This window comes from Metarhizium robertsii, assembly GCF_000187425.2.
Source record: "Metarhizium robertsii ARSEF 23 chromosome Unknown MAA_Scf_9, whole genome shotgun sequence".
In the NCBI taxonomy this organism is placed as follows: domain Eukaryota; kingdom Fungi; phylum Ascomycota; class Sordariomycetes; order Hypocreales; family Clavicipitaceae; genus Metarhizium; species Metarhizium robertsii.
In genome coordinates, this window is record NW_011942237.1 from 219582 (window position 1) to 232598 (window position 13017).

Genomic DNA, 13017 nt, shown 5'->3' on the forward strand with positions numbered 1-13017 from the left:
ATCATAGCGGATACGAAAAATGTACTCACCCAACGATTGATACACTCGGGCGTCAAAGCTGTGTCATCCAGCTCGTCAAGGCGAATTGACAACGTAATCAGATGTACCAGTGTCATTGATGATTTGACAAGTGTATACAAATGGAATTCTGATACTGCCAAGTACTGCTGCATATCTATATAACACGATTCCCTCTTGCTGATTGTAGGCCGGCCGTCTCTGCGCAATCAGCCTAGTCGAATTGCAAATTATCACTTCCCCGTTTCACTCCTTCCGCTCAAGTCCTCCCCCGTCGAGAATAATGCCTTGAAATAAATAAAATAGAATAAAAAGGAAAGGGAGAGAGAGAGAAAAGTGAACCAGATTGAGTACATGAAAAATTCCGTCTACAGGTCCAAGAGAACGTGCGGCATTCACACAGATGATCCCGTTATTTTCGCTTCACCCATATCCAACAGCCAGCCTAGTCTTCTTCTATTCTCACAGTAAATGCGGAACTTTGACTTCTAATTGAGGAAGTGTCTCCGTCGCTCTTGGCACCCCAAACTACAGCCCGCTCTGACGATGTCTCGCGTATCATTGACGGAACTCGGATACAAGTCTCACGATTTCTTCGCGATATGGCGGCGCTAGAGGGTGGCAGGGGCCAAATCTGCTCAGTTTCTGAGCGCTCGTCTTCGGGGTTGGTTTTGGTGCTTCTGCTGCTCTCTCTCCGTTGTTGAGTCGAAGAGCCCGCTTGGGTGGCAAGTGACAAGGCCTCGGGGCTATAGAACCTTGCAGCCACACCCAGGGTCTGGAGAGTAGGTTTCGGTGCTCGGTGCGAGTTGAGCGAGTGTTGCTGGTGGATTGCCTTGGTCACTGACTTGTCTTCTTTTCGGCAAGGTGACGTTGCAGGGTTATGTCCAAGAGTATCCGATGACCTTCTTGGGCGCAACTTGGTTGCTGCTGGCGACGCGCCGTTGTTGATTGTACGATGCGGATTCTGGCCACCCGCGGACTTGTCCGACACCGCACTATCTGGCCGCGGCTTCTCGGGAATACTGACGTGATGTGGAAGTTGGCTATTGGGGTCTGGCTCTTCATCTATGATGACAATCATCCAGACCCCAACGTGGCCATTCGACCCAGTGAGTGGTGTACAGTGAAGCCATCGTGATCTCCCAATCTCATCGTTTACGTCATCATCGTGATCGTCGATGCGCAAATGTGCTTCCAATGGGTGATCACCTTGGTTTCTCTTTCTCAGGGGACGGTTGGCATGCCTCCTGTGGTTGGCAGTAAGCCACCTCACCTTGGCTGTTACTCCTTGGCCATTGGCCAAAGCTTGAACAAGCTGATCTCGCATACGAGTCGACCCGCCAATCCGGTCAAGCAGCGGTGACTGAAGTATGCCTGGAACGCGCATCGATGGGCTTGTAAAGAGAATGCGCAGTGATGGGTAAGGCCGGGTAAGCAGGTAATGCTCATAAACGCCTGTAAGACGGCCATTGTGTCTCGCTGCAAGAGTCGCTGCCGTGGTCAGTGAACTAAAGGGCCGCACTGAATCACCCAAGGGAGGCATCGTGTTTAGGGACTCTGAGCTTGTTCCCAAGATAACTCGATTTTTGGAGCTGTTTCGGGCATGCTGTGTACTATCCCGGGCGCTGTCGACGTTGGGCTTTGTCAGAGCAATCTTCTCATCGTAATGAAGCCCTGTCGCAGATTGGAGAGGCAGGCGATGCATATCACCGCCGCGATCTCTGACTATTTCGAGCTCCCTTGTCCCCAATATTTCGGCTAGCTGCGTAAATTCGTCTCTGTTATGGTTTGGAACCTTCACTCCTTCTTCTCGCTTCGCATCTTCGTCGGCAACTCGTTTAAGAGACGAAAGATCGTAGCAACCCATAGCAAGGCCTGATACATCAACTTGAGCGCCAATGAAATACCGAATGACTCCGCGGCTGTCATACAAAGGAGCAATCTATACATCAACCCAGTTAGTTTAACAATTGGGATTCAACAGAATCCATTTCCCTTACCATAACGAGATTCATAAACGGAGTGCCGTCGCGCCTATAGTTTAAGAAGGTCTCATAGTGTTCAATGCCGTTCTCTATCTTCTCCCTAATTCGCGTTACGCTGAACGGATTCGTGTACGGCCCTTGAAGAAAACGGCAGTTTCTTCCAATGACATAGTCTACGCCATATTGTGTGGTCCGATTAAACTCTTCTGACATGAAAACAATGGGGTTGTCGTGTCTTGATGGATCAGTAAGACAAAACACTTCCGCTAGACCTTCCGAGGCGTGACTGGCCATGCCCATAATCCTGTGTCTAATAGATACGGAAACGGTTTCAATCCACACATTTGTGATATACATGGGCAGGTCCTCCCGAGCTAGAATGTCAAAGGCCGCATTTGCTTTGGTCTTCAATTCTTGATTTGTCGTAGGATGTGCTTGGAAGTACTCGTGAGTGAATTCAAAATCCGTCAATGGCCCAAGCTTTCTCAGTACAGCATTGCTGTATTCGATTGCCCGTAGCGCCTTGAGAGCTTCCAAGAAATATGTCAGTAGTGGAACTGATGCCGGCCGGTGTTTGTACAGAAACTGAGAAAAGCGATGCAGTTCAGCCGAGTCGTCAAAGATAGCCTCTAAATGACGACTCGAGAAGAGCAATTCGGATCGTTTCTCCAACTTGTATTTGCCAGTGGTGCTGCCATTCTGTTCGACTGGCATCACCAGGTCAAAACTGCCTGGGTCCAGTTCCTCTTCGGCAATCGGATCCAGCCCGTCGGGATCGCCACCAGCTACTTGCAACGGTGGAAGCTCCGTGTCTCCATTGCAAAACTTGATAGGCGATCCGGGTCTTGGGGGCACAGGCAGGAGTTTTGCGGATAGATGGGGTTCCGGCTCTTCCAAGCTCAGGTCACTGTGGCTATCAGCCATATGCATGGGGTTGCACCAGAGAACACTCGAGTTTATGTACATACCTTGAAGAAGAGGCTGGAGATAAGGGCGGCACTGCGTCCGATGTGGTTGTCATGTCCACGGCTGATGACATACTGGATGGTTGGCGATTAACTGAAACACACAAGTTGGTTTGTTCACGTTGAATCGCATAAGCCTCTGACTTGTAACTACGCTTTTAAGGCAGCGTTCGTGAACTTCGCTCGGAACAGCAGAACCTGCTTGAAATCGTCAAGGGAAACAAATGATACGCCTCCAGACTTCCGACGCTTCTGAAGGGAAAGTCTCATCGACGCCGGCTATTTATCAAACTCTACGCTCTAATGTATTCGCTCAGACGTGCGATCCGAACGATCTTGAGGCACAGCGACGGAACTTGCAATCGGAATATTATGTAGTGTCTTGACGGGTTTGGGCGATCGGAACTCTCCCGATGTCGTTGTGACCCCTGAGCTGCCACATGGCTCTCTTTTGGCCCAAGCTGTTGGTGAGCGGTGATGCAGGACTTGCTTTTTCCTCCTCAAGTTACACGTTGTGTCTGGCTGACCTTTTACTATCAAAAGAAATATAGTGACCTGTCATTGCCTGTACTAACCAGTCGAAAGCGTTGCCCTATCGCTATCTCTCTTCTCATCGGTCCATCCATTAACCGCGGCCGCGGCCTGGTCACCCGGTATTTGCTCCGCTTTGTCGTTATGTCTTCCCTGGCGGCCAGGCCTGCCTGGGCCGGTAATTTGGTGTTATTTAGCGAGTCCTTTGTTTTTAAGCTGAGCCGGCCCCAAAATGCCCCAGGGATCCGGGTGCAAGGGCCCGGATGTCTCATTTGTAAAACGTCATCAAGGCACGAAAAGGTAAGCTCCGGTTGTAGTAGTGACAGCTCAGCCCTACAGTATTGAGCATGCGATATGCATAAGTAGTGGTCGAGGTCATAGAACCAAAATAAAGTAGAAAATTGAAAGTTTAAATACTCGGATTTATTAGTACGGAGTACAAAACTGAAAAAGAGTCGCAGCGTCAGGGCTCGCCCAAAACGAGGGTTGGTGCTCCATGCTCGGTGGACAATGGGCCTGTGTCTGTCATAAAAGCCACAACTGTTCGCGCCGAACCAACAACGAGAAATGTGATCAGGTTATAGAGTGCCAATCACAAAAGTTCCATCAGAGACAACCGCAGCAATCGAACGATATGGGCCGTTCTAGGTCATCTTCTTTTCGCCACCGGAACCACTTTCCATGTGTCACAAGGGGCTAGATGTAGAGCATCGCGATCAGACAAAGGCGTGTATGCAAAGAAAGTCTTGGAATATTCCTGTAGTTAACTCCTTGTTTAATACATACAGCTTTGGCGGCCCGATGTGGTGATGCGCTAATGTACAATGTCGGAATCCATAATCGCGCCACGGCGCACTCGGTGTACAATTTGCTGATCAGTGGCGCTACAGAATCTTTTGAGCCAGCTCAACAAGGTCGAAGAATGCTTCACGCTCGACATCATATTTCGCCAGCCCTAATCCAAGCACAAGCGTTCTCCTATCATCGGGATATTTTAGCGATAAGTGGCTGGCAATTTGAGCGGCATAAAGCTGGCCAAGGGTCTCGCGATCCTCGCCGCCCCCGCCCAACAGCGTCGTTGGCGTAAGATGAGTTGACGGTAGGAGCCCATGACCTGCGCTGGGTAATGTCATTTCTACCGCACCAGCAGATGAGCCTACTAGTGGGACTTGAACCTGTGAGGCATTAGACTTGAATTGTTGGTCAGCCTTGAGCAACATAACACACGCACCCATTGTGCTAACCGTCCCTCCTGGCTTATCGTCACCATGAGTTTATCGCTGAAGCTTAAAGAGGTGACATCGGTTTTGACACCGTTGACAGCGCCTGATGCTTGTCGGCTAGGCACAGGAAATTCATCCCCCCTTGCTTCCATGAGCCCTGCCATGTCTCGAGATGGTTGCTGATGGAGACGTTGAATGAAGACAACACAGTCAAGAGAGTGCGAGGGTTTCCGGGTAGCGCTGGAGTGACATGGATGTGCCAGCCCCGCGCTAGTCTCGAACCGGATCGAGATTTTGGCGGTGAGTCGTGACACAATTGGTTCTGGGCCAAAATTTCCAAAGGCATGCTTGCTTGGTCAAGTGCCACTTTTTGGCAGTCATGAAGCAGCAGTGCGATTGAGCAAAATTCCGCATCATGGCCCGCCGGTCATACAATTAGAGCAAAATGGCCAGGTTTGTACCCCGTCAGAGGAAGCACAAGGTGCTTGCTCGACAAAAGGCCAAAGAGGCTGCCCAGCATGAAGTGCACGACACAAACCAGGAGCTTCTTCCAGCAACACAGGCTGAGCGGCAAGAAAAGAAGGCTCGGATGAAGGAGGAATTGCGACAAGATGGAGTTAAAGTTAGTGGCAAAAAGGCGAAGCGACTCGAGAAATACATCGAGAATAAATTGCGAAAAGACGAAAACCGAGAACTTCTCGCCAAACTGGCCGCACGCCGCATCGACACATCGTTGTTTTCTAGCAGTCGCTCGCTGGGACAAGGGAAAGAAACAAAGAAGCAAGTTTTGTCGCGAGCCTTGAGGGAGTCAAGAGCTGGCCTGGATGGCGACGACGAGATTCTGTTGGAGAAGAGACAAGAAGAGCCAGCCATTGAACTCGAGGATGGCGGAAGCGACGCCGACGAGAGCAATGTGGCTAGATCTTCCAAAGTCGCAATTGAATCCACAATAGAAAAATCAATTCCAAATTCAGAAATACCCAGGCCACTCGTACGGATCCCTGACACCGAGATCATTGGATCCGGCTTGAAGCGACCGTTGGAACAAGACGATGAAGGGAAGCCTGTCATCAAGAAGAAGCAGAAACGGGGAGGAGTTAAAACAAAAGCACCTCTGGAAACTATCGAGATTATACAACCGAATAAGCTGGAATATGAGGAATGGGATGGCTTTGACAGCAATGATGAGATCTCGGAAAAGAATGTAACCCAACCGGGTGAGGACACTGAACCTGAAGTCGATGACGATACAGGCTCTGAAGAAGAGACCAGTGACGATAGTGAGGGGGACGAAGAGTCTGAGGGAAGCGAAAAGGATAATGACGCTGAGCAACCTGCGCAACGATCTTCTGCGTTCAAAGCTTGGGCTCTTCAGCAGCGAAATGAGGCTTTGGGTTATCAACCAATTGATGTCACTACCGCCCCGTCAGAGGTACCAAAACCAGAAAATTTTGTCCCTAGAGCGCCAGAGCAGGAACCTCTTCCCATGGAGCTTCAGCCTACTGCGAATGATTCAAGAAAAGCTTTCAGCGTAACTGTGACGAGGTCACCAGAAATACAAGAAGCTCGTATGAAGCTGCCAGTGGTGTCGGAGGAACAGCGATTAATGGAGGCTGTTCACAATAATGACATTGTCGTTATTTGCGGTGCGACTGGTTCAGGAAAAACTACACAAGTCCCTCAGTTTCTTTATGAAGCAGGCTATGGTTCGTCCGATTCGCCAACCCCAGGAATGGTTGCTGTCACACAACCTAGACGAGTTGCTGCGGTATCTATGTCTCGAAGAGTAGCAGAGGAGCTGGGTGACCATTCTGGATCTGTGGCATATCAGATTCGATTCGAGGGCACAGTGTCTGATAAAACGGCCATTAAGTTCTTAACCGATGGCGTCCTGCTGAGAGAAATTGCCCAAGACATCGCCTTGCGGAGATATTCTGCCATTATTATTGACGAGGCTCATGAAAGAAGCGTCAATACTGACATCTTGATTGGTATGCTGAGTCGTGTCATCAAGCTTCGCGCGGAACTGTCAGAGGAGGACCCCACAATCAAACCCCTGAAGCTCATCATCATGTCTGCTACTCTCAGAATCGAGGACCTGACAATGAACTCAACGCTGTTCCCTACGCCACCGCCTGTCCTTGAGGTCGAAGGGCGACAACACCCAGTTACCATTCACTTTGCACGGAAGACGCACCATGACTATGTCGAGGAGGCATTCAGAAAAATTACCCGGGGCCATCGAAAGCTCCCTCCCGGCGGGTTCCTAGTATTTCTTACGGGGCGGAATGAAATCTTGCAATTGAGTAAGAGGTTGAAAGCGGCCTTTGGAGGCATGACTGCAGCAGAGGGACCTAAAGTGAAGATCGCAGCAAGCGAGGCCCCTATGGAGGTTGAAGATATCGAGTTCGGTGATGTTGATGATTACGGGGATGAAATGGGAGGCTTGCCATCGGACGATGAGGAGGACGAGGAGGAGTTCCAAATCGAAGAGGACCAAGAAGCAGCACCACTCAAAATGCAGGTTTTGCCACTGTACTCGTTGTTACCAACGCGAGAACAGCTCCGGGTGTTCGAGCCTGCACCGGACGGCACACGTCAAGTTATCCTAGCCACCAACGTTGCAGAAACCAGTTTGACCATCCCAGGAACGAGATTCGTCTTCGACTGTGGCCGGTCCAAGGAGCGACAATATGACCGCCAAAGTGGAGTGCAGAGCTACGAAATCGGCTGGATCAGCAAAGCTAGTGCAAATCAACGGTCTGGCCGTGCTGGTCGTACTGGACCTGGCCATTGCTACCGGCTATACTCGTCGGCTGTATATGAGCGAGACTTTCAGCAGTTTGCAGATCCTGAGCTTCTTCGTATGCCAATTGAGGGCATCGTGCTACAGCTCAAGTCCATGAATCTGCAAAATGTCGTCAACTTTCCTTTCCCAACTCCTCCAGAAAGACAGAGTCTTGCCAAGGCGGAGAAGCTCCTTACATATTTGTGCGCTCTTTCACCGTCAGGCGACATTACACAAATCGGCAAGACAATGTCTGTCTTCCCACTTGCACCGCGATTTGCAAGGATCCTACTAGTCGGCCATTTACACGACTGTCTTCCTTACACGATTGCGTTGGTTGCTGGACTGTCTGCTGCTGAAGTTTTCCTCCCGGAGGCCCAGGCAATCCCTGCACTGACAGCCAAGGGTGACGTCGAGATCCGCACAACTGCCGATGTAATTGCTGAAGACCGGCAGGCAAATGTGCGTCGGGTGTTCAACGAGGTGCACAAGAACTTTTGCTACTTGGATGACAAATCAGACGCCATCAAGCTGTTGCAGGTAGTTGGCGAATTTGCGCATGAGCCTACTGAAGAATGGTGCGAGAAGCATTTTGTTCGGTTCAAGGTTCTCAAGGAGATCCAACAGCTGAGGAAGCAAATCACAGAGCTTCTGCGGAACAACATACCCTCCTTCGCAAATCTCAAGTTCCAGGATAAACTGGACCCGCCGACACCAAAACAAGTCAGTGCCCTCAAGCAGATGGCGGCCACGGGCTTCGTTGACCAAGTTGCAATCCGAGCCGACTTGGCCCCTGCCCCCCCTGAACAATATCGAAAACCCAAGCGAGCAATCGATGTGCCTTATATCCCTCTTGTGCCCCTTCACGCCGTGCAGGGGCCCGAACATGACAGCCTGGTATACATCCATCCTACATCACCCCTTGCACATTCCAGCACCCAAGAGTGTCCCGAATATATTGTCTACTCCTACCTGCAACGAGCTACACCATCCGGCGTGGATGTCTCCAAGAAGCCCAAGACGCGTATGCACGCTCTCACAGACGTTACGGGTGGGCAATTATCAGGACTGGCCAAGGGAACACCGCTGCTTAGCTACGGCAAGCCAATCAAGGAGGTGAAGCCGCCGACTGCGTCGGGAGAGGCATCCATGACTAGAGAGTGCTGGGTCATCCCCTACCTGAGAGCGGAGAATACGGGAGGACAGGGCTGGCCGCTGCCCGCGAAAAAGGTCAAGCAGAAGAAGGTCCCTGGGAAGGGATGGATCGTAGAGTAGCAGCTGGATATCATATATGATGACGGCGTTTTTGCATACACGCACCATTTCGGACAATTTTGAACATAGCATCTGGTAGACTTGCGGCAATTATAGACAGTGTTGAAAAGCATGGGGGCAGAAAAAGTGTCCAAATCGTCAAATGTATTCAAGTCTATCCATCAGCAATGCAGGGTATCAATTCTAGACATAAAATAAAACACTTTCCCCACCCACCCAGGGCCAACGAAACACTTGAAAAACGGCTCATGTGGCCACTGGCGTATTTGTAGCACTCATCTTGCTCCTTTTCTTTTTCAACTTGCCAGGCGTGGAAGCAGATTTCGGCGTCCGCCCCGACTTCCCCTCCTTCTTCGCATCGACTTTTGTGCTGATGGCCGCCGGGCCGTTCATAGCGCCGACGCCGTCCGGCCCCTTCTTCGGCAGAGGCACAACCACCTTTCTGCCCGTTGACGAGAGGTGGAATTCGCCCGGCCGTCCCGTAATGGCATTTTCGTCAATGTACTCGCCCCCGTGTCGCATGTGTGCCATGAACGCCTCCTCTGCCGCCCTCTCCATCGGCACCTCGTCGTTCTTTTGCGCCGCGGCAGCAGGCTTGGCCGCGGTGTCTGGTAGCGGCGTGTCCTCCTTCGAGTCTTGGCCCTTGGCGCGGCCGGCGGCGGCTTGATTCGCGGGGAGCTGGTATACGTGGCCCATTGCCGGGCGCCATTTGCGCACGCTCTCCGCTGCGGGGAGGGCCTTTGAAATGGCCGACGATATCGTCATCTGCGTCCTAGTCAGCGAGCCGATCCAAACCCCCCCCCCCGGGATGCCAGTAGTCTTGCGCCCTCATACGATTCTTGACGCCAGGATATCCGCCAGCGTGGGTGCCATGTAAATATTTTCGCCCACCACGAAGAACGACGCGTGGACCGTGATCTCGTCCTCTTCCTGGTAGCGCTTTCTCCGCGTCTGCTTGCGAATCACCCAGACACCGGTGCCCATGCCCGGCCCCGTCTCGGCAGGTTCCTCGCCGACGATGAACTCCAGCCCCGACATGGTTTTTAAGCGGCCCTCGAATGCCTCGCGCGTCTGGATAAAGTGGTACATGGCGATGTTGTTCATAGCCTGGCTGGTGATGACGGCGTTGTTGGACGTGCGCTCAAAGAAGGGCGACTCGGCGAAGTAGAAGAGGATTGTGTTGGAATGCAGGCCGCCCATGCTGGCGAGGGTTTGGGGAGACCGCCATTGGATCTCGTCTAGCGGGGGATCATTTGGATTGTCCATGGTGCGTACAGACGTGCAAAGTCGTGAGCAGCAGATGAAATGGAGAGTTGGAGGTTGACATTGAACGTTGCTCGGGGAAGCTTTGGATGTCAATCAATCAATTGACCGGATCGCCCTAGCAGTGGCTAGCACCAAGGACGGTGGGGAAGGGGGCGTGCGCTTGCAGCTGGTGGACCAGCTGCTTTCTGGTGGGGCTCAATTGCAGTTCGACAACAAGTCTAGTTCCTAACGTCGTCGTTTTCAACCAGACTTGTTTCCAGTTTGCAAGCGTCAATAAGCCAAGTCGCAGCGAGAGAAATGGACCTTCTCAACACGATCCGCAAAACAGGCTCCCGCGGCGGCGCCGACTTTTCCTGGGACGAAGTCGCTAATTCGTCCCACCGCGAGAACTACCTAGGCCACAGCCTGAAGGCACCCGTGGGTCGATGGCAAAAGGGCAGAGATCTAAACTGGTACGCAAAGGCCGACGACACGCCTGCCAATTCAGCAGAGACAGACGAGGAGCGACTAGCAAGAGTACGCAAAGAGGAGCTGCGAAAGATAAAGGAGGCCGAGGAGGATGCGATTGCGCGGACGTTAGGGTTGCCGATACCACAGAGGAACACGAGCGGTGCGAATGCGGTGGATGTTGGGCAACAGAGACAAATTGGACCCAGGAGTGGACCACCGCCCGGGGAGGATGGTGATGGGAAGGTCAAGCGGGAGCGATCACGAAGAGATGAGGGGAGGAGGGAGAGACGGCGACATCGGAGTAGAAGCCGGGACAGGGATGACGATCGGGATGACGAGAGGCGCCGGAGAAGGCGTAGTCGAGATCGGGAGTCGAGACGACATCGAAGCCGTGACAGACGTGGGCACGATCGGGATGAGAGGCCGCCCCGGCCAGAGCGGAATCGAAGCCGAAGCGGAGAGAGGCGCTATCGCCGTGAGGATAGAGATTATCATAGCGGGGACAGAAGGCGACACGAGGGTAGGCGCAGAGATCATCACAGAGACCGCAGCCAAAGCCCACGGCCAATGCGACAGGATGACTAGATCATCATAGGAAGAGTAGATGACGGGTACGCCTTTTTGGACAGACGCATGGTAGATGGTCTGAGACTGTGCCGGACCCATGTATAATAAATTTGAGTCAACAACCAAACGCCCGCAGCGCCGACTTGGAAGTAATCAGACTCCCTTCTGATCTTTATATTTTATTCCTACGCTATCAAACCTCTCCCTCGTCGCGTAACGGTAGTTCCGTCGGTCTCTGGATAACCGAACGATCCAAGCCATCAGCTTCGTCGGCCATCACCTCATCGCGAAGTCGAGCACACGGGTTCCTGTTTGCGTGTCGCGAGGTACTATTGTCCTTCGTGGCAAGATGAGGCTTGGCAGGGTACACAACCGCGTGTCCTTCATACGAGTCTTCAAATAGCCGCCAGTTGGCTGAATCGTTCGAGTCTATCACGTTTCGCTCCACCCTTTTGAGCGTCTCGAGTCTATAATAGTAGGCGCTTTGTCCTCTGCTATCACCGCATGCCGCCGTTCCTCTGCTTTCGACAGTATAAGTGGCGTTAAAGGTTCGGAGAAAGGGTCGCAGGCACGTTATGCACCCCGCCATTATAGAAAAATGAATGGCTCCTTGAGTAAGGACGCTGGGAATGATCCCCGCCAGCATAGGATCGGAATTTTCTCGCGGAGCCATGCATAGGACACGACAGACTATTATGGGAACAGTTCTGCAAACCATCAGTCGCTTTGCCAACGCCCAAAAAAAAAGGCCAAACAGCATACCCGAGCCGAGCGCCAAACGCGCATATGATAAAGGCACGCTTCTTGACCCTCATTTGAACGCTGCATACGAGGTGTATAGATAGGGCCCAGAGACTCAGCTCGATGACAATTCCTGTGGCCTCAACTCCTATCCAACGAGAATGCTTCGGGTCGGTCAGTCTTGAAGGGCAAAAAGCAAGGTGTCATGGTCGAAAGTATGCCTCACTAGTGTGCTAGTAGTACCTTCCAACACTTCCCATGGACGGTCCAAAGGCCCTCTGAACGCAATAACGAACACGGAAATCAATATCCACAAGGACGAGGATGTAGCAATCACATGGGCTGGTTTGGCTTGAGGACCTAAATAGGTCATGCGGGCTATGAAAAACGCGGCTGATACTCTGCATAGTCCGACGGAGAGGATGTATAGGATTTGGCTAGCATAGAGTGCCTACTAATCGTTTAGCATCTAGTTGAGCTCTCTGACCCCTGGTTGGTACCATACAGCTTTGACATGTTCTAAATCAGGAACCCGAATCTTGGCCTTTGGAAGGCCGTATCCATGTTGAATCGCGTTGCAGGTAAGCGCAACATGTGCGAGAGCAGAAGCCTAGCAGGGCGGCGTTTTAGCACGATGATGGCTGGATATGTTTGTCGAGTTCAGAACCCACCAAGGCATAGGAAATGCAGTAGTCATCCCGGCCCCAGTCCTTCGACGTGAGCTTTGCCCATACGCGGACACAAAATGTCAGTGTTGACCACGGCAAAAATATGGCCATGGCGGTAATCAGCCAGGCGCCATGATTCTCAGCCATGTTGTAGACTCCCGAGGGCGCGTTTGGCTTGGTTTCGACCCGGGACGAAGGTCACTATCTATGTAAGAGAACGTGGCGCCATGATGGTACAATTATCTGCAGGGCAGAGCAGCGGCATTTACGTGCCGTCACATTGGGGGCGGCAGAGATGAACCGTACCATTGTTTGAGCATCGCCCAACGAACCGATTGGATGGAATTCCGGCGCGGCGCGGCTCGCTGCAACCTCCTGCTCTTCCGGGATGGAAGGCTCATGATGAGCTCTATGCCGACATTTTGACTCTGCAGCTGTCGAGTCTCCCGTCATGGCGAGAGACGGCTTGATGGGCAGATGCCCGATAGACGAAGGACTGGGGCCTGTTGGACCTGAAACGATTCATATGTCTCCTTGGCA

The 13017-nt window shown here is 52.1% G+C and overlaps 6 protein-coding genes across 6 annotated transcripts; 2 read left to right on the forward strand and 4 right to left on the reverse strand.

Annotated features, from left to right (window-relative positions):
* Positions 1-463: 463 nt before the first annotated feature.
* Positions 464-3042, reverse strand: MAA_01559 (PAS-like protein; the record flags this gene model as incomplete). Its single annotated transcript, XM_007819557.1, has 3 exons — positions 464-1960; positions 2019-2916; positions 2972-3042. The coding sequence occupies 3 exons, from the start codon at positions 3040-3042 to the stop codon at positions 464-466; spliced, it is 2466 nt and encodes an 821-aa protein (XP_007817748.1).
* A 1341-nt stretch (positions 3043-4383) lies between these two features.
* MAA_01558 (uncharacterized protein) lies at positions 4384-4886 on the reverse strand (the record flags this gene model as incomplete). The annotated part of the gene is made up of 2 exons (XM_007819556.2): positions 4384-4674; positions 4731-4886. 2 exons carry the CDS (start codon positions 4884-4886, stop codon positions 4384-4386), a joined length of 447 nt encoding a protein of 148 aa, XP_007817747.2.
* A 281-nt stretch (positions 4887-5167) lies between these two features.
* On the forward strand, positions 5168-8785 carry MAA_01557 (DEAD-like helicase; the record flags this gene model as incomplete). Its single annotated transcript, XM_007819555.1, has 1 exon — positions 5168-8785. One exon carries the CDS (start codon positions 5168-5170, stop codon positions 8783-8785), a length of 3618 nt encoding a protein of 1205 aa, XP_007817746.1.
* A 246-nt stretch (positions 8786-9031) lies between these two features.
* On the reverse strand, positions 9032-10051 carry MAA_01556 (mediator of RNA polymerase II transcription subunit 6; the record flags this gene model as incomplete). Its single annotated transcript, XM_007819554.1, has 2 exons — positions 9032-9550; positions 9620-10051. The coding sequence occupies 2 exons, from the start codon at positions 10049-10051 to the stop codon at positions 9032-9034; spliced, it is 951 nt and encodes a 316-aa protein (XP_007817745.1).
* A 297-nt stretch (positions 10052-10348) lies between these two features.
* MAA_01555 (kinase phosphorylation protein) lies at positions 10349-11086 on the forward strand (the record flags this gene model as incomplete). Its single annotated transcript, XM_007819553.1, has 1 exon — positions 10349-11086. The coding sequence occupies one exon, from the start codon at positions 10349-10351 to the stop codon at positions 11084-11086; it is 738 nt and encodes a 245-aa protein (XP_007817744.1).
* Positions 11087-11261: 175 nt separating this feature from the next.
* Positions 11262-12624, reverse strand: MAA_01554 (uncharacterized protein; the record flags this gene model as incomplete). Its single annotated transcript, XM_007819552.1, has 5 exons — positions 11262-11775; positions 11831-11957; positions 12053-12260; positions 12315-12419; positions 12481-12624. The coding sequence occupies 5 exons, from the start codon at positions 12622-12624 to the stop codon at positions 11262-11264; spliced, it is 1098 nt and encodes a 365-aa protein (XP_007817743.1).
* Positions 12625-13017: the final 393 nt, after the last annotated feature.